The sequence below is a fragment of the Megalobrama amblycephala genome, linkage group LG1 (genome assembly GCF_018812025.1).
Source record: "Megalobrama amblycephala isolate DHTTF-2021 linkage group LG1, ASM1881202v1, whole genome shotgun sequence".
Classification (NCBI taxonomy): Eukaryota; Metazoa; Chordata; class Actinopteri; order Cypriniformes; family Xenocyprididae; genus Megalobrama; species Megalobrama amblycephala.
The window spans coordinates 63323322-63343626 of NC_063044.1; the positions used below are offsets into that span (position 1 = coordinate 63323322).

The 20305-nt window shown below is 36.6% G+C and overlaps 3 protein-coding genes across 5 annotated transcripts in view; 2 read left to right on the forward strand and 1 right to left on the reverse strand.

Moving 5' to 3' along the window:
• Positions 1-20305, reverse strand: part of sgf29 (SAGA complex associated factor 29) — a 33097-nt gene that overhangs the window by 4732 nt on the left and 8060 nt on the right. Inside the window, exon 3 of one of the 3 annotated variants that reach the window (XM_048208423.1) lies at positions 19870-20042. The exons of 1 other annotated variant lie outside the window; for it this stretch is intronic. The gene's annotated coding sequence lies outside the window, so the exon portion shown is untranslated. Of the gene's footprint in view, positions 1-2341; positions 2475-19869; positions 20043-20305 lie in introns of those variants that run through there. One more of the 3 variants, XM_048208439.1, reaches the window with a different exon arrangement.
• Positions 2434-3487, forward strand: nupr1b (nuclear protein 1b). The gene is made up of 3 exons (XM_048208479.1): positions 2434-2680; positions 2887-3024; positions 3105-3487. Exons 1-2 carry the CDS (start codon positions 2581-2583, stop codon positions 3012-3014), a joined length of 228 nt encoding a protein of 75 aa, XP_048064436.1. The 5' UTR covers positions 2434-2580; the 3' UTR covers positions 3015-3024; positions 3105-3487.
• Positions 15650-20305, forward strand: part of doc2a (double C2-like domains, alpha) — a 36162-nt gene continuing 31506 nt past the window's right edge. The window contains exon 1 of the mRNA XM_048208359.1: positions 15650-16102. The gene's annotated coding sequence lies outside the window, so the exon portion shown is untranslated. The remainder of the gene's footprint in view (positions 16103-20305) is intronic.

The window sequence follows — 20305 nt, forward strand, 5'->3', positions numbered from 1 at the left end:
GGTTTTATGTTTAATATTTTAACCATCATGAGAGAGTGAGGATGGAAAGAGATCCATATGGGAGAAAAGCAACAGTCAAAGATGAAATAAAAGAGACAAATCATTTCGAAAGTAATAAGCCTTCATATATCTGACCTGAACTTTACTATGTACAAAGGCTGTGAACGATGAGATAATATGGAGTTAATTTTCAACAGACACTTTGAAGGCAGGGTGAAAAACAAAACAGACAGATAAGTGCTGGTTTATCTGGCATAAAAATCCTGATCTGGGCAAGAATGAAGAGGAAAAGTAGAGAGATTTGTTATGTTGTCATAGCTGAAGTCATGTTGGCTCAGCCAATAACTTTGTAAATATTTACTGTACAGAACGCTGCACTCTCACATGATATTAATTTGAGAGCCAAGGCAAACAAGGCAAGGCAAAACAGGGAAAGAGAAGAGTGTGTACTGAAAGAGCAAAAAATGAAAGAGATTACTGAGAAAAAAGGTTTTGTTTTATGAGAGAAAACATAGAATCAACTCTGATGATGAAGAGCACTATGATTAGAGAGAAAGAAAAAAGAGAAAAACACACTGTAGTACATTGTGTTTTACTCATGTGCTATATTCAATATTGTTTATGGCTTTGGAAGTTGTGCAATCTTTTGCAAAGTATTCGCTTCCCTCATTTCTCACGTAGCTCATACACTCACGTAACTAAAGACTATGTCTTGGAATATCTGAGCACAGTAGAAAAACTGAATCTGTTGCACTCGTACTCTGTCATTACAACAGCACAGAACCACAGGAGTCTTACTGTAAATGAACGTCGACATTGCCCAAAAATATCCACAGCACTCAGCCATAAAACAGACCTCTGCCAAATTCCACTGGAATGACTAAAGCACTTTATGTGCGTGAACAATGGAGTGCAAAAACAAAGCATGTCAGAAAAAATGTAAAACAAATACATTATGCATATTAACAGACCATATAAATAAGCTGAATGACTAGAAAAGTTTATCTTTATATTTATTATAAATTCTAATCTTTTATTTAATTACAAAATTCAGTCCATTTTTAGTTATTAAAACTGTGAACTGTTTATATTTCAAAATGTCATTTATTCCTGTGATCAAAGCTGAATTTTTAGCATCATTACTCCAGTCTTCAGTGTCACATGATCCTTCAGAAATCATTCTAATATGATGCTCAAGAAACATTTCTGATTATTATCAATGTTGAAATCAGTTGTGCTGTTCAATATTTTTGTGGAAATCTTATTTATTCAGGACTATTTGATGAATAACAAGTTCAAAAGTCTTAACTTATTTTGCCTTTTGAACAGCTGTTGTGCCCTCTGAATCTGGTTTATGACATCAGGCATTAGGCCATGCTAACCAGCAAAAAACCTTGACCAAGTGTTATTTAGTCTATGAACTGCAGTGAGGTGGAATATTTAGTCTGCTAGTCTTTGCTTTGACGGTGCAATAACGCTCGCCTGAAGGCAAGGAACAAAACAGCTTGTAGCCGGACTGCAAAGAATCTTGAGAGATAGATTAGGCTTCGCTTTGCCAGTGGAGGATGTGGATTTTGCCAATTGTGGCAGATTGCATCCTATGATCTTCAGTGCTGATGACAGAACCCACTGTATGCAGTTTGTTATGCATGGTTACACACACGTTCAGTGCGTCTGTATAGCTATTAGGCGCACGAGCACAGAGAATAAACTGAATTAGAGAGGATAGGACACTGTGAATCTAGCCAAAATCACACTACAATGAAGACAAAAGACATTTCTTCTGCTGTTTTTACCAGCACGTGCAATACAAAGACAATTTTCCCTATAATAGGCTACTGTTTTGACAAACCTAATCATCTGGAGTAGATCTCCAGCAAACTAAAAGAAAATGTAAATAGACATTCACACAAAAGGCTATTGAAATGAGCCTTGCATACTCCCTAAAGATAAATGTGTAAAATTATTTCCTTGAAAACAGAGAAGCGGGTTAACGGGTCACAGTCCACAGAGGGACGTGAGAAGTCTGAACACAAAGCCAGGTGTAAATAACAGAGAGAGACAAACATTAACTGAATTAATCTAATCTTTATCAGATATAAGCAAATACACTCAGAGAGATGGAGAAAGTTTAATGAAAGTAGGGAAGTTAGACGAGGCCTAACTGAAAATTTTAAAAATGTGTTATTTTGATTTCCTAAATAAAAAGTCTAAGTTTTGAGAACTTTATCAAGTGAAAATATAAAACAAAAGTAGAAGTCAAAACAAAAACAATGTCATCTGCTCTGAAGGACATCCTGTCTGGCAGTAGGCGAGGTCTACTGATCAAACATTAACTCACGTCTGATGCAACTTTTCTTCTGGTCATGTGGACCCCATCCACAGGCGGGGAGCTGGAGGAAACCAAGGCGGAGCGACGTCTTTAAAAACGGCCGACTTACAGGCTTGTAAACAACCGAGGACAAGAAAGAAGACGTCTTTAGACAGCTCCACAACTGAACTTCGCATATTTTCTAGCTTTTCAGTTCGTCCTTATCCACTGTTGCTCTTGAAGTTCGAGTTTCGCTCTTCACTGTCAAAATGAGTAACCACGTTGACGTGAAAAACATTGAACCGACCACCTTTGAGGACCGCTACTTCGATGAATATGAATATTATAACTTAACAGACCGTTATACCGGTAGGTTTTCAAATAGCTTTGTTGTTTTTAGTAGTAGCAGCAATCATTATTACCCTATTAAACTTTTATGAAGTTTTTTATTTACACTTTTGAGAGTATTTGAGGGTATCTGGCGTTCGTTTATGCTCGACTTTCTTCCTAATGTCTGTTGGTTCTCAGTTTAAACTCATCCTTGTTCACTGACTTGTCTTCTGTGTTAACTACAGAGTGCACTAGTCGCAAAGGCAGGACGAAGAAGGAGGCGAGCTGCAACACGAACAGACAGAACCCCGCGGGACACGAGCGCAAAATAGTGGAGAAACTCCAGAACGCGGAGAAGAAATCCAAAGCGTGACTCAGAGGAGGTGCGTGTGAACATCTCTTTCCACGTTAACATTGAAGGGTAAAAAATAATATTAATTGAATAATCATATTTGTCTTGTAGATTCTATCGGACGGCTATAACTGGCAACCGACCACCGGTGTCTCTGCGGGAAACGGGCGCTGGGCTGCAGAAGGAGTGACTTCATGAACCTCCGCCTCAGGATCAGATGAGCGGGAGGAGGCTGAGTGAAGCTCCCGGTCCAGGGACTCGTGAAGCGGAGAGTTTTGACAGGCACACTGCTCTCGTGTAGCATGTGGTGGGCCCTGCAGAACGAGCACCTGTTCAGAGGAACTGATATGCTTGTGATGGTGAATTTTAAATTGTAGCTTTGACCAAGTGTTGACTTTGATCTGTTTGGTGTTTTTTTTTTTTTTTTTTTTTTTGTTTTTTTTTAATGGTACATCTTAAAAGTTCTTTTAATAAAGAGCACTTTTTCCATCAAACTTGACATGTGTTTGATACCTGCCTGCCTCTATGACCTTCAAGTCATGATAGAAATGCAGCTACCTTCCACCAAAAGGGTACAAAATGGGGCCTGAAACTTATAAAGTAACTTTTCCAAACATATAGTAAGTCCTTAAACGCCAAAAAAAAAAAAAGTCAAACCACATATAAGCAATTTAATTTTCTATGAAAGTTGAAAAATGTCTGAATATGGTTTTAAATCACAATACAACTGACATCATTAGCCTACCTTTTTATTTTTTTAAAGCAATATTCTATAAATTAAATAGACTACATTTATCCTATTATAAAATCAAGTAAAACAAAATAACAGATTGGGTTTCCTTTAGCTTTAAGCAAATTCAGCCTGTTATGTAGTGTTTAGTTAAGACCACCTAATCTGAGACCAAGACCAATGTGTGTTGAGACCAGGTTCCCGTTTCATAAAACAAGTTTACCAAATAAGCTTGGCTTATTTCAGTTAGTCTGATTATTTTGAACCAAATCTACTGACAATAAACCAGACTTACTGAAATAAACCTGGATTATCCGGTAAACTTGTTTTATGAAACAGGCCCCAGGACAAAACCAAGACCACACCAGCACTCCTTACATTCATAAAAATCCACATTACCGCCTAAGAAATGACTTGTTTTTAATCAATGAATAATTGGAATAAGACACTATACAGAGCTGTTTGTTTACCCATCAAATGAAATCATTGAAAACTAAATGCATATTTGCACTGCAGAGGTGGTAGAAGATGCGTCTGAATTGGTTACAAATGCATAAATAAAACTCTGAATATTTTTTTAATTGTATTTTTATAAAAGCAATATCATGTTTGCAGTCATGCTGAAGTTTGTGAAAACAGTCCTCTTTCTTGTGATATTGCTTAATTATATTATGTTATAATACAAAAATCCAGATCTCATACAAGTACTTTTTTGCAACAATATCTGGAATTTTGTGAGCATTTGTATTAATTTTGGTGGCATTTTTGACACAATCCCTCATTAATTTCTGAACTGGCACAATAAATAAATCATATTAGAAATAATTTATTGAATGGATCTGAAGCAGTAAGTTTTACCTCCAATCATATTAATGATGTTAATAAATAAATCAGACAATGCACCAGCAATTTAGTAATATCCCGGCATTTGTGGTCTTGACTGGTCTTGAAACAAAATCCCGAGTCCTCTTAGTCTGAGACCAAGACAAGATAGAGTACAAGTGTGGTTGACACTTTCAAAAAATGGTCTTAAAGGGTTAGTTCACCCAAAAATAATGTCATTAATTACTCAGCCTCATGTCGTTCCACACCCATAAGACGTTCATTCATCTTCAGAACACAAATTAAGATATTGTTGATGAAATCCAATGGCTCAGTGAGGTCTCCATTGAGAGCAAAGCCATTCAAACTCTCAAGATCCATTAATGTACTAAAAAAATATTTGAAACAGTTCATGTGAGTTCAGTGGTACTACATTAATATTATAAAGCGACAAAAATACTTTTTGTGTGCCAAAAAAACAAAATAATGACTTTTCAACAATATAGTGATGGGCCGATTTCAAAACACTGCTTCAGAGGTTTACGAATCGAATCAGTGATTCGGATCTCCTATCAAATGGCTAAACTGCTGAAATCACGTGACTTTGGTGATCCGATTCACTGATTTGATTCGTAAAGCTCTGAAGCAGTGTTTTGAAATCTGCCCATATAGATATTGTTAAAAAGTCGTTTTTTGGGGTTTTTTTTGGTGCACAAAAAGTATTCTTGTTGCTTTATAATATTAAGATAGAACCACTGAACTCACATGAACTGTTTCAAATATGCTTTTAGTACCTTTATGGATCTTGAGAGTTTCAATGGCTTTGCTCTCAATGGTGGCCTCACTGAGCCATCGGATTTCATCAAAAATATCTTAATTTGTGTTCTGAAGATGAACGAAAGTCTTACAGGTGTAGAACGACATGAGGGTGAATAATAAATGACATTTTTCCATTTTTGGGTGAACTAACCCTTTAAGACCGGTCTTGAGCTACAACACTACTGTTTTGCATATATGTGCACAATAAGTGCAACCCCAAATTTTTACTAAATATTCTGCCTTACCGCCTACTTAAGAATAATACTTTACTGTATTATTAAAGTGCATATGAAGTGCTCCAAATGAGCCAGCATAACGCTAAATCTATTTAACCTGTCATGTGTCTCTTGACACAATACCACATTGTATAGTTACAGCAGAGTAAAATCCTCGCAGAGCAATATCTCATCTCGAGACAGATAGAGGGCAGTAGTGAAGCAGTCTAAAGATGTGTGGAGCTGAAAATGAGACGTGGAAATGAATTTTGCACAGAGGATTATCTAGAAGCGCCATATATCTCATTTAAGAGCGTTTTGAAAAGCATGTGAGTATAGGGAGCAGTTCAAAGCACATATGACAGTTTCTATTAGTAGCCTTTTCAACAGAGCGAGAAGTGGAATAAACAAACGGAACCACTACACCCGCACAACTCAGACATTGTGAGCTCTTTGCATGTGCTATACTTCATAAACATGTTCCCATAAATCATATTCTTCATATCAAATAAAGTACTCAGTAATTGAAAATTATGCTAACACTGAAAATAACAGTTAAATAAACTCGCGGGATGAACAGTTGTGGCCCAAATTTAAAATTTAAATTTATTTATTTATTTTTTTGCTTAGGGTAAGTTATGTTGACTTTTAAATGGAGTCCATAAATGTTGAAAGATTTATATTAGGCTAATTCAACACGTAGAGATATGCACACAGAAGAAGCAAAGCATTAGATTAAAACTTAATCAGTCGGTGGGCCACGGGAATCTCTCTAGGTTGATCAGTTTTTAACTCCTTTTCTTTTTCCAGACGTGTATTGAATGTTATCAGCACATGAGTGTCAAGAGTAAAGAGCTCAACTGCAGTCTAAAGGCACATAGAGGTTTACTGTAATGTGCTGCCTGGGGAAGGATGTAGACAACCTGTAAAACACCGAACAACAATACAAAATAAAGAAAAAAGCAAGATTATTACGCAACATACTCAAAATGTTGGAATAGCTTGTGTCTCACAGCAAAATGACACATTTGATAAAATTCAAAACCTTCTGAAATATACAACATTTAAATTAAATTTGAGAGGGATGCAAATTATATTCATTATAACAACTTTATATTCATCCTGCTACATACACACTGAAAAAACTCTACACCTCCTCCTTGCACTTTGCTTGTAACATTAACACAAGATAATCCATTTATGTCATTCTCCCACAGACACACTGCGGCAGCGCAATCCTCTTTTTCTTCCTTTCCCATAATCTCCGGAACAAATGTGTACACATGGTATGAAGATTTCATAGAAAAATCTTAATATGCAAATGAAGTCGTGTTCTGTGAGTGCACAAAGTTTCCAAAAAGTCTATTAATCCACCTGAATTACTCTAATGTAGGCCTATTTTACTTAATAAATGCAGCACTGGACTTCATTTCCAAATGGCAAATGGATGAATTAAAATAAATGGACTGTATTAAAAATAGATGCAAAAGTAACAGGATATCAGTAACTTTGTGGAGCAGTTTTAAAAATACATTTAAAGTACTGTGTTCACCCTCTCCATCTCTCAATCCATTTCCATCCTATCGCTACGGGTAGAGAAGCTCCTCTTGTTGCCTAGCAACAAGCCTTTGGAAATTCCAAAAGAGACCACAGAGACCATAGACCACCTCTCCTCATGGTGCATGTGTGTGTGTGTGTGTGTATGTCCAAGACGGATGGGTGCAAAGAGTGTGCGTAAAGTCAGAAACTCTGCTCCACATGTCAGACATGCAGGTGCGCAAATGTGTGTTCCTGTGTGCGTTTGTATGAATGTCTGTTCATTTTGAACATCTGGAGGGCCCCTGCTGTTGCAGTAAGAATGTGCGGTGGGGACGGCGCAAGTGTCAACTGGTGTGAGAGTGTGTTTGTATGTATTCATGCATGAGAATACTTGGGTCAGCACTCATGTGTGAGTGTGTGTGTGTGTGTGTGTGCAAGTAGGTGTTTAGATATTCATATCACACTTTGACATGATCCCTCTCTATCTGCACACACGGTCAGTGTGCTAATGTGCCTGTCACCATATTTCTCATTATATTGTCTTGTCACTTAGTCTTCCTTTATGTGTGTGTGGTGACTCACATATGAAAGAGTATGTCCATTCCTTAGGGTGTCTGTCTGTCTATCTATCTATCTATCTATCTACAATATATATATATATATATATATATATATATATATATATATATATACACTCTCTGGTCAGAATTATTGACAACTGGTAAATTTGAACAAAGAAACCTTGGAAAATAAAAATGCATTGTTAAACCTTTTAATGTTTTATTTAAAAATATACAAAAATCTAACCTTTCATTAAAGTAAAATAATTGAAAATGTATGGAAAATCTCTTTATGAAATAAATGTTTTTCTCCTAAACACGTTGGCCACAATTAATGGCACCCTTTTGTTAAATACTTTTTGCAACCTCCTTTTGCTAAGAGAACAGCTCTGAGTCTTCACCTATAATGCCTGATGAGTTTGGAGAACACCTGACAAGAGATCAGAGACCATTCCTCCATACGGAATCTCTCCAGATCCTTCAGATTCCCAAATTCTCCATGTTGGTGCTTCTTCTCTTCAGTTCACTCCTCTCATTTTCTTTAGGGTTCAGGTCAGGGGACAGGGACGACCATGGCAGAAGCTTCATTTTGTGCTCAGAGACACAATTTTGTGTTGGTTTTGATGTTTGTTTTGGATCATTGTCCTGATGGAAGATCCAACCACGGCCCATTATAAGATTTCTAGCAGAAGTGGTCAGGTTTTGATTTTTTTTTATCTGTATTTCATAGAATCAATGATACCATGTATTCAAGATGTCCTGGACCTTCGGCAGAAAAATAGGCCCACAACATTAAAGATCCAGTTTGAAATTCCAGTCATATCTGACAACTGAATATACTGGAGTTTGTTTTTGGAGGAAAGCAGAGGATTTTTTTCTTGAAACCCTCCCAAACACTATGTGGTGATGTAGGTGCTGTTTAATATTTTTTAGGCTTTCTCATCCCAAGTCTCAGATATTTTCTGCAGTTCTCCAGCTGTGATCCTTGGAGAGTCTTTGGCCTCTTAAACTCTCCATTAAGACAATATAGACACACGTCCTCTTCCAGGCAGAAACATCTTTAGTTGATTGGAACTTCTTAATTATTGCCCTGATGGTGGAACTGGGAATTTTCAATGTTTTAGCTATTTTCTTACAGCCTTTTTTATTCTGTGAAGCTCAACAACCTTTTGCTGCACATCAGAACTATAATATTTAGTTTTACCCCATGTGATGGATGATTAAGGGAATTTAAGGGTCTTTTAAGGGCCTTTTTGAGGGTCTTTGTGTTTCCTCATATTTATACTCCTGTGAATCAGAGAGTCATGGCATGACAATTTCATAGTCACCTCGCTAATAATTGTGGCCAACATGTTTTGGAGAAAAACATTTTTTTCATAATGTGAATTGTGAAGGTTACATATTTTTGAGAATTTTTAGAATGAAAGATCAAAAGGATAAATGTGTGATTTATTTTGACAGCCTTCTTCGATCATATTTACCTAGCGTGCCAATAATTCTGACCAGGACTGTACATATATACTTTGGCTTTAGTGTCAGCAGACACCAAAATATATTTAGATATTATCTATATACATATATAAAATGTGATGATAAATTTAGATTTTACTGGGATTTTATACTTTTTTTTTTTTAAAACACTTTAATGCACTAACATGTTGTTAAAGGACTATAGCTCATGCTAATATATTTGCAGCCAACACTGATATTGAAAAAAAAACATGCACAAGTAATATGTGTTTATTTTTTTGTGCTTTAATGCCACTTAGTCATTCCAATCTGCTTGCCGTTTTCTGTTCACCTTCTGCCTCTGCTCTTCCAATACCTTACTTCTCTCCTCCTGGTGCTCTTATGTTATTTGTATCAAACCAATTATCCATATATTTTTCTTTCACCCTCTTCGTCATCACCTGTAACTTGTTTTCTTTCCGCTCAGTCAGCAGCCGGTTAACAGTGCTAGGCTGAATAATGAGACTTGGCCCTATTAGTCACTAATGGCCATTAATTAATTGAGAGGATAACAATCCAGTTTTAATTTCATACACATTAATGTGCGCGGCTCTTAAGACTCTTCTGGCTTCTCCTTCTCTCTTCCCCCATCAATAATAACCCCTCCACCCTATCCCTGAACCTTTGAAGGTGCTTTTCTTTCTTCTGCTCTCTGACAAGACAGGAATTCAGATGTCCAGAGTCCAATTAAATCTCAATTTGAGTTTTGTTTGACTAAAAGAGAGACGTGATAAAGAGAAGCGAATGTCATGTATTCTATTGAACTTCAATAACAATTGGTATTGTTGTGCAGCAACTCATTACCATGGTGACAGCCGGGTCGAGTTTAGGGGATATGACATCATTGCTTTGATGTCTGTTAGTGTCAGTGTCACTGTCACTCAAAAGAAACAGCAGCTCTCCTCTATAGCTCTCTTCTGATCTTTCTTTGTTTTCATTTGTACAACACCGAAAGCTTAAATTCACTCCTCTTTTATTTTCATTAAGTCACTTACACATTGAAAAGAAAAACAGTTAAGAAAATCAATCATATGTGTGGAGTGTTTGAGAATCTCCTGTTTTGTTTTGAAGCAATGGAACGTTTGTCTCTGGAAAAATGTGTTGCACTTGAGAGCTCATACAGAAAACTAATTTGCATTTGAAAGGATTAGGTGTTAAATTATCACAGAAATTCTTTGTGCAGTAAATTTATTTTCAGTTCATTTGTCTCCTCAAACTGAAACATGGTTAAGATTAAGGGACACCAGAGAGTATGTTAACAATCTGTTTAAATGTCTGTATCCCCGTGGTTTTTTTTGTGCTACATGTCTCAAACTTTGATATAATGTTCCAATATTGTTTGCTTAAAGTGAACTAAAGTACACTAAATTATCCCTAATATCCCTAATAATGTAGATTAATGTCAAGTACAAAGAGTGCTATTTCTCTTATGTAGCACTCTTTGTATACTTGATATTATATAATTCTGGTTTTTAAAAATTAAATGCATTGCGCGCACTTTTTGTGCACAAAAAAATAACAAAAATAATGACTTTATTCAACAAATCGTCTGGCGAACGGTATCTCTAAAAAATGCTGGGTTAAATATGGACAAAACCAGGGATTGGGTTGTTTTCACCCAGCCATATTTTTCAACCAATTTTGGATATATATATTTTAGCCAGCAATATAGTATTATAGTAAAAGGCATGTTTTTGCTCACCCCCAAATAGGGGCAAATTTGTGGGGTATTTTAAGATGAAACTTGACCAGACCAGAGACTTGTATTACATCTTGTGAAAGAGGGCATAATAGGTGCCCTTTAACCCAACCTGCTGGGTTTGTCCATATTTAACCCAACTTGGGTTGTTTTTAACCCAGCATTTTTTAGAGTGATATTGGCATACATTTATTAATTTCTTTCTTTATTTTTATTTTTTTTTGTGATGTGGCAGTTTTCCAAGCACAACACAGTGAGACTAATGAATTTAGGACAGCTTCTTTATTATTACTCCAATGAAAAAAGTAATAATTTTTATGCTGGGTTAAATATGGACAAACCCAGCAGGTTGGGTTAAAGGGCACCTATTATGCCCTCTTTCACAAGATGTAATATAAGTCTCTGGTCTGGTCAAGTTTCAGCTTAAAATACCCCACAAATTTGCCCCTATTTGGGTGTGAGCAAAAACATGCCTTTTATTATATTACTATATTGCTGGCTAAAAAAATCTATCCAAAATTGGTTGAAAAAAATGGCTGGGTTAAAACAACCCAATCCCTGGGTTTGTCCGTATTTAACCCAGCATTTTTTAGAGTGTGTGCTTGTCATAAACTTAAAGAACAAAAATTACACAGTGTCCAATAACCTTCAATGGGCATAATTACCAAAGTCATAATAAAAAACAAAACAAACAAACAAACATCAAGTCTTTTTTAAACTTGCCTTTCAAAAAGTGCTAAACAAATATTACAGAACAAATGTTTATAACATAACATTGTGAACCAAAGAAAACAACCTAGGGTGACCATATTTCTCATGGTGGAATACAGGACGAGGTGGGCAATATGACCATGATATGAGAAATCTTATTTCACTATATATATATATATATATATATATATATATATATATATATATATATATATATATATATACATTCATTTAACATCTTTTGTTGTTTTATTAACATTAAAGACAGATAAATATTTAATTAGGCTACTGTCATTTTAAGACCGAATGGATGTAATATCCTGTTTTCACCCACCTGTTTACGTCCACTTAAGCCATAATCGACTGTATTTATGTGAAATGCACGCGATGACATTTTGACAACTATTTGATTTGACATTTTGACCATTCAGGCACAATAAGAACTGATTGCATGCTGTCTGAGAGAACTGGGATTTGCATGCAGGATTTGCATGTTTGTGTTGTCGTCATTAATTTTGAAGTATTTCCACACCTCTGAGGCTGACATTGTTCCTGCTGCTGCTCTTCTGTATCTCTGTGTACGGAAAATTTGTCAGTTGCATCATGTGAGGTATCGGTCTTTGGTATCAGGGGTATTTTTACAAGTACGAGTACAAATACATGAGCTTGGTATCAGGCCCGTGTGTTTTTGGGCAATTTCATGTATAATTAAGTTGGCTTGAAAAAGCCAACATATTGTTATGCTATTTTCTTCTGAGACTAACATTTCTGACTGCTACTCCTCCTAGAGCTTTAACTCTATAAACTCCAAACTCAGGTCAGACCTTCAGACTGTTCTGACTCGAGTTGCTATATCTTTTCTAACTGATCCGACTTACGGTTTTCCTAAAAATGACTATTAAAGCTCGGAAAAATCCCATTGACTTTCATTGACGGAATGTTAAAATGAGCCAAGACTTTCAAATTCCAACTGTCAAAATTCAAATTTAAACTACGGAAGCCCATTAGACTCAAAAACTCAATTAGACTCAAGTGCCATTCTATGTACTATTTCTAATCCATTGAAACTCATTAAACTCTATCTATCTATCTATCTATCTATCTATCTATCTATCTATCTATCTATCTATCTATCTATCTATCTATCTATCAAACTATCTATCTATCTATCTATCTATCTATCTATCTATCTATCTATCTATCTATCTATTTATCTATCAAATTAAATCTATCTATCTATCTATATCTTATATAGAATATCCTAGCAACCTCATAGCAATACCCTAGCAACCCAAAGCATAGAGGGATATCTTCAAATCTGTATATCATAGAGGCATAGGAGTTGGTTTATATCATTCATACTGGCAAGAAGCCTTTGAAGTATCATCATTGGTAGCTGCCAAGCCACTCCCTAGCAACCACCCCGAGTACCCTAGCAACCACATAGCAACAGCCTAGCAACCATCCTAAGTACCTTAGCAACCGCATAGTAAAATCCTAGAAACCACCTTGAGTACCCTGACTCTATCTATCTATCTATCTATCTATCTATCTATCTATCTATCTATCTATCTATCTACTAAACTAAAACTTAAACTTTCAAACTGAAAACTTTTAAAACTACTTCAAACTTTCTGGATCGGCTTTTTTAAGCCAACTTAAAGTTTGTCTTGACGAACTTTTTAATCTAGTTGCATGTATAATTGCACTGTTGAGCCTTCCCTTACACCTTAAAGCACCCTTAAACCTACCCATACCACCAAACTTGACCTTTACCCATATCGCACCTCAATAGCAGCAAAAGTGTTTTACAATACAATATGAACACAATAAGTACATTGTACTTATTTTTTGATGTAAGTACATAGTAGTTAAGGCCACCTAATATAAAGTGGACCAATATATTAAACTAATCAATTGTAATGTCACCCAAAAGGTGAAAATATACATTAATACTCAAAGTCCCTTACAAAGGGAACTGAAATCAGTAGCTTTATAGTACAAGAAAGGTTTCCATTGTTAAATTTCAGCATTTTTGAAAATGATTGCACTCAAACCCACAAACATTTAGCATTTCTGAAAAGCCCAGGTCCTCTAAACATGCACCAGGACTAAAAACCTGTATTAGATGAACGTATACCTAAGACAAAAATCAATGGATGCTTCTCAGGAAAATCTGCCCTGAAGTCTAGGCCTCTTTAGTTCAGTGTTTACAAAAATCCCTATTTTAAGTCCAAAATGTGAGGCATCAGCAAAATTCAGCCATATCACAACAGCTTCTAAAGAAGCAACAACATATTGTTTAATGTTTAGTCCAGCGTTTTAATGATGACACCGAAAGATAAAGTCTTCAATCCTGCGATAGCGATCATGTAATATCCGCATTCTGCAAGTTATAAAATATGAATCATGACCACCATAACAAAACCAGTCCCATGCAGCCAACGTCGCTGGCTTTTGAACTCCTAACTTGTTTGATTCTTCCTAATAGCAACTCCAGTCCTCCACAATCAGAAACTGCCCCAGGCATTTTCTGATCGAGTGCCACTTGACCTCTACGCCTTACATTAAAGGAATAGAACCTAATTAGAGCGGTTCAATTAGACATTGATCTGAGCATGTTAATAATGGCGTGTTCTCAGACCAAAAAGATCACGTACTGAGGCTGAGGGGCTGATCGGTAGCATGAGGCTGGTTAATTGGGACGGCGGGCCTGCATGGTAACAGGAGGCTTTCTTCAATGTGTGCTATCTCTGCTGCTATCTGCCAGACGCTTCGCTTCGCTTTCATTACATCTGGACTGCAGAGCCTGTGATCGGCATGATAGCGTCCTAAAAAGAGTTGTATTAAAAGAGGGGCACAACACGGGTGATTTCATGAGCAGCCAATATAATATGCCACACACCTGTGAAAGAGGTGGACGAGCCAACATAATGCACAAAAGAAAGAGACGGAACACAACGCACATTCGTTCCATCTCAATCGCACACGTGTGTATATTTAAGCATGCCAGAGAAAGAGACAAAAATCCTCTGGGAGGAGATGGAAAGAATAGGGGGGAGAGACAGGAGTGGGAGTGAGTAGGAAGAGAAATGGTGAAATGCATAGAAAAAAAGGGATCAAGCCAAGGGAGATTTTTAATGAGGAAAAACAAAGAAATGAGCGACTGCTCATGCTACAGACCATCTTTAATCCCCCCTGTCTTGAGAGATTGAGTTGAGGCGGAATAAGATCAGTGAGTCCTCTTAAAAAAAAAAAAAAAAAAAAATCTTTGTGAAAGTGTGTGTTCTGATTTTACAATGCGTGTTCTGATATTGTATTGTGCAAGTGTGTGTGTATGTAGGAGTGTGTGTTCTCACGCATGTATCATTAGGCATCATTAGAGCAAATTATATGGAGGGAGAGAGACAGATGCTTTCCTTGGCACATGTAACTGTAGTGAGAACCCTCACACCAACACACTGCAAGGCCAGCAACTAAGACAAAATGCATACAAAGCATGCTTAAATCATTTATACTGTATTGAAACAGTAGTGCAATACTTACAAACCAGGATAAAGGGATTGTTCTAGCTCTGTGTCATACTGTGAGATGTGTATGCAATATTATTTTAGTCTACATGAATTAATTTGCACTGTCAACATTAATAAGCAGGGAGTCTTTATCAGTGACTGCATGAAGGATTTAGTTTCCTCTTAAAGGGATAGTTCACCTAAAAATAAAAATGTTGTCATAATTTACTTTTTACTCTCATGTCGTTCCAAACCTGTACATCTGTGGAACACAAAAGAAGATATTTCGAAAAACAAAGATATTTTTTGCCCACACAATAAATATCCAATATTGTTTTTCATGACCTGTTTGGAATGACATGAAAGTGATTAAATGATGACAGGATTTTCATTTTTAGATGAACCGAATCTAAATCCTTCAGTCACCGACAAAGGAGCCCTGCTTATTAATGTTGACAGTGTAAATTAAGGTATAAAATAATATTGCACAGTAGGTCTGACACAGAGAAAAAGAGAGTGAGAGACTATGACAGTAAACCAAAAACATGCCTACAGGAAATGGAATTAGCCGTCGTGCAAGTGAAATTGTAGCACATGTGGCTCAGTCCAAATACAGTTTCTCTTTCCCAATCCATCCATCCCACCGTTTCTCCAGCCACTGCGCATTCTATCAAATATCTCCTCCCATCTTTCCCTCCCTTTCACCCAAATCCTTCATCCTCTTGTTCTTCTTCACATTTCTGCATGTGTAATCCTATAGATTCTTTGATGTTATGCTACACACTCACTCCTCACTATCTCTGTTTCTCCTCCTCCTCCTCTCTCTCCCTCTCTGTCTCTCCCTCCCCCTCCTCTTCTTTCTCCCTCTCTCTTTCTCTCTCTCTCTCTCTCCCCTTCTCTATCTCTTTCTCTTGCACCACCTGTTAGTGCAGACCCCTGTGCTTAGGAATTCACTTGTTTATGAGGGAGTCTTTCACACTCACACAATCAAAGGTAAGAGAAATTCCTGCTTATTTGTCTTTGCCTTTAACTTCCTAGCATCTGTTATGTAATTCCATCTCCCGGCATTTCCTTGTTTATTCCTTTTTTTGTTTGTCCCTCTCTTTGCAAACCCCTCCCTCCCTTTCTGTCTCTCCGGTAATTAGTCAATTCATTGTTAACCCCTTCTTGCTGTGTTAATGTGTTTATGTCTTTGGAAATGAAATTATCATAAAGTCCGCTCGGTCCATTTACCGCTGGTCCCCTTAACCTCTGTTTCTGTCCTTGTCCGTGCGCCCCCACAACCTGCACTCATTCTGCGTTAAGTATTAATGTACTCATGTATGCGTGCACGTTAACCTTTTCACTCTCTTCCTGTTTCTCTCTCACCTCACCTCCACCCCTCAACTCTCATTTGAGGTTTTGTTTTTGCATAATCTTAACTTTAGATGGAGAGAATATACTTAATTCTGACATAGAGCAGGAAGATGTGTGAATAATCTGACACACGGGGATACTGTGATATGAGATACTGTGCATGCAGTGGTTTTTTTTTTTTTTTAAAGCTCTCTTTTGGAAAGCTTGTGATGCAGACCGCTCTCTCACTCTGGTGATCCATCAGTGTCTGAGTGAATGACTGTGAAACGGTGATGTGCTTCTCATCAGGACCACTGATCTTGTGTGAATAAAAGAGAACATGATACCACTCATGAGAGAGTTTAGAGAGAGACGGACAGACAGATAGTTAAGATAAATATAAACTATAAAGTAGTTTTATAGATGTTTTTACTGGTAAAAATATGGATGTGTGTGGCTGTATGTGTGTATTTTCTGCAAAAAAGAAAAAAAATTGATCAAGAAAAGTGTGTGTGTGTATTTATACATTTGTACAGTCAAACCAAAAATTATCAGACATTTTTGATATATTTTTACTAGTGGGTGCTGGACACTAGTTAATTTATGTAAGTGAGGATAGCAAAATAAAGTAAACTGTGACATATTATACCCAAAAAATTCTTCATACAGTGGACTACCAGTAAAACTGATAAAAATTTGGAACCAAAAATGAATCACTTTGACCTGACCATGTTTTGCTTTAGTGTTATCTGACGTAATTAAGATTAACACAGTTCAACTCTGAGATCTTGTCATATTTTATTACCATTTTTTATTAACATTATTCAAAGAATGAAATGTTCAAGATGTCTGAATAAATTTAGGTTTGACTGTATATAGTTTTAAGACATATTTTCACTGGACAAAGAAAATTACTATTTCATAGATGAAATTAAAAATAGAACAATAGCTGGAGAGATAGAATGACAGATATATATAGGGGTGGGCGATCAGCAGGAGTAGATCTAGCCTCCAGGCAGAAGCAGTGGAGAACTGAACAAGAATTTTAAACAACGAATGAGACAAAAGACAGAGAAAAACAGTGAAACGGGTCTGTATAACCAGATACGTGTGTCAGTTGCACAATTAAAGTATTGTGCAGCTTAGTCAGCTAGATTGTACAGCTAGAGAGTATGTTGACAGCAGTCCAAATCCCATCTAGCCATTGTGTTTGGCTTCAAGTGCCAACAGTGTCATAATGTACTGTGACAACCCACTGCCAAACATGTCAGTAATTTACAGTACTGGAATATCTTTCTTCGTTACTTCCTCTCACTCCCACATCCCACGGTCCCACCCCCCACTCCGAGGCGTCTTCTCAACAGCCTCTTCATGTCTTGCTGTGATCCAATCTCAAGCACTGACATTCATTCATTTTGTGTCTGCACTCACGGAGTTAGCGGGTTATTGCGCAATGCGCACAGTTCACAAAGCAAAGCAGCAGGCGAGAGAGTCTGCACGCTGCCGCGACACATTGCAGAGCGTGCAAGTTACTGCAAGTTTGTTTTTCTTGTTTTTTATTGATGACATAAAAGCAACATAACAGCTGATTTAATTCTAGATTGACTTAACTAGCATTGCTCTAGCCATTTGGGTTGTTAAAGAAGTGCTTAAAAAGGAGATTGCGCCACGAATGAGGTCTACAGTTGCCCACCAGGAGAAGCACACATAAAGTCTATGTAAATTAGATTACATTGGAATCTGCCGCTGGCTTGGTAGTTTCTGAAAGACATAAAATCACATTTGAATTGAAATGAGCCCACACAGTTACTTCTGAAGAAACAGTCTCAGAAGATGAAAAAATATATAAGATACAATCACATTTAGTTGATAAAAATTATATTATTATTCAGATTTGTTCTAGTGCGCAAGTATCATTTCTTCCAAAATCTAATTTCGTCATATAATGATTTTAGATGCAAATTGACATTTCCCTCAGTCTGAGGGTTGAAAAACAATCCTTCGATTTCGGCCCTCTCCACTGAATTGCAAATCATTGAAAATGTTTAAATAAATAATCAAATAAACAGGTTTCATAAACCATCACGGACACGTATTATTATGTACAGCAGGTGGTGGGAAGAGATTTGATTTGAAGTCTGGAAAAAAAATTCTGCTTGGCGTGAGGTACTGTGCTAATCGCTAATCTTGTTAGCGTCCATGTGTCATGATCTCATTAGCTGTGCTGCACCAATGCCATTATGACAACTTACCTGCCACCACCGTGGAGATAGCCATGATGCCTGTCAAAACAGTAGATGCCCTGATGGATTGACAAGTAGAAATCGCTGCAATGGCATGTAATGATATGCTTTTGGCCAAATGGGCCAAAATTACCTTAAAGGTCAGCTATGTATGAGTATGTGTCCTATTCCTGCATTCTTCCTTCTCTTGAAACTATGGATACAAGTGTCTCCCTTAGCAAGATTTTAAAATGTTTTTGAAAGAAGTCTCTTATGTTCACCAAGGCTGCATTTATTTGATCAAAAAATACAGTAAAAACAAAAATATGGTTAGATATTATTACAATTGTAATCAAATGTAATCAAAGCTGAATTTTCAGCATCCTTTAGTGTCACGTGATCCTTCAGAAATCATTCTAACGTTGATTTGATGCTAAAAAAAAGCTATTTGATGTTATTATCAATGTTGAAAACAATGTTGTGCTGCTTAATATGTTTATGGAAGCTATGATAAATTTGTTTCAGGATTATTTTATATATACAAAGTTGAAAAGAACAGCATTTATTTGAAATAAAAATCTATTATATATTATAAATGTTTATAATATAATAAAACATGTTTGATCAATTTAATGCATCCTTTCTGAATAAAAGTATTAATTTATTTCAAAGAAAATATTATTGACCACTAAACTTTTTATATGGTAGTGTATAATAAATAACAAAATATTATAGTTTGAATATTAATGTTAAAATGATATATTTTTTTCATATTTTATTATAAATAAAAGTATTATACATGATTATAATATAGCTGCTTTTGTATTTCAAGGTTGTCCTACCTTAATGATGCTGACTGTAATGTACATTTTCTCTTTAAAATTATCTTCCATGATTGAAATTCTTCATTATTTCTGCTGGGATTAGCTGCAAACGCCCTGAAACATTCCCAGGGGAGCTTTTGCATATCAAGTGTGCCCATAGAACCAAGACGTTGTGGCTAGAAACACGAATAAAGTCAAAAGTGCATTCTCACTTCTTATCAAATTACACGTTAATTTTCTCTCCCTCTCTAAACCCATTTCCCATCCTCTCCTTGTTCTAGCACAGCAACTCTTAAAAATAATATTATGTGGTCTGAAGCTACTCCAGTTGTGGGTCTCAGTGGTGCTTTAAGCAAAGCGCTCAGTGAAGTTGACAAACCTTAACTGCTGCCCTGTTTTCCAGCTCGGCTCACGTTGAGGGTGAGAAGAGCAGGTCGAAATTGAAAGTGTGCTGTGGCACTCAGGTCCGGCAGCTCAGAAACAGTTTTGACAAGCCAGGTCAATTCATTTCAGTCTCTTGAGGTATTACAGATCAAGTGCGTATCTGACAGTCTGTCAAAACAAACAACAACAAACAAGGCTCTTTAGAGGTCTCTGGAAGAAGGTCTTTAATTTAGAAAGGAAGACACAAAGGCTTACTAGTGATTTCTATTTGCATCGAATAAAACTGCGCAAGCCTGCCGGGAAGAGGAAATCGGCCAAGCACTGCTTCTGGCTTCCAGCATAGATTTTTGCTCACGACTTCTAAATAAATCTGAGCAGGGCTTAGATGGCGAGTTCTTAAAGCTAGAGCTCAGCACAAACTTCTTAAGCCG

Excerpts from the sequence above, each read along its gene's own strand:
- nupr1b (XM_048208479.1), top strand. The coding sequence starts at position 2,581 with ATGAGTAACCACGTTGACGTGAAAAACATTGAACCGACCACCTTTGAG. Across the intron at positions 2,681-2,886 it reads CTTAACAGACCGTTATACCG|AGTGCACTAGTCGCAAAGGC; the intron begins GTAGGTTTTCAA and ends TGTTAACTACAG.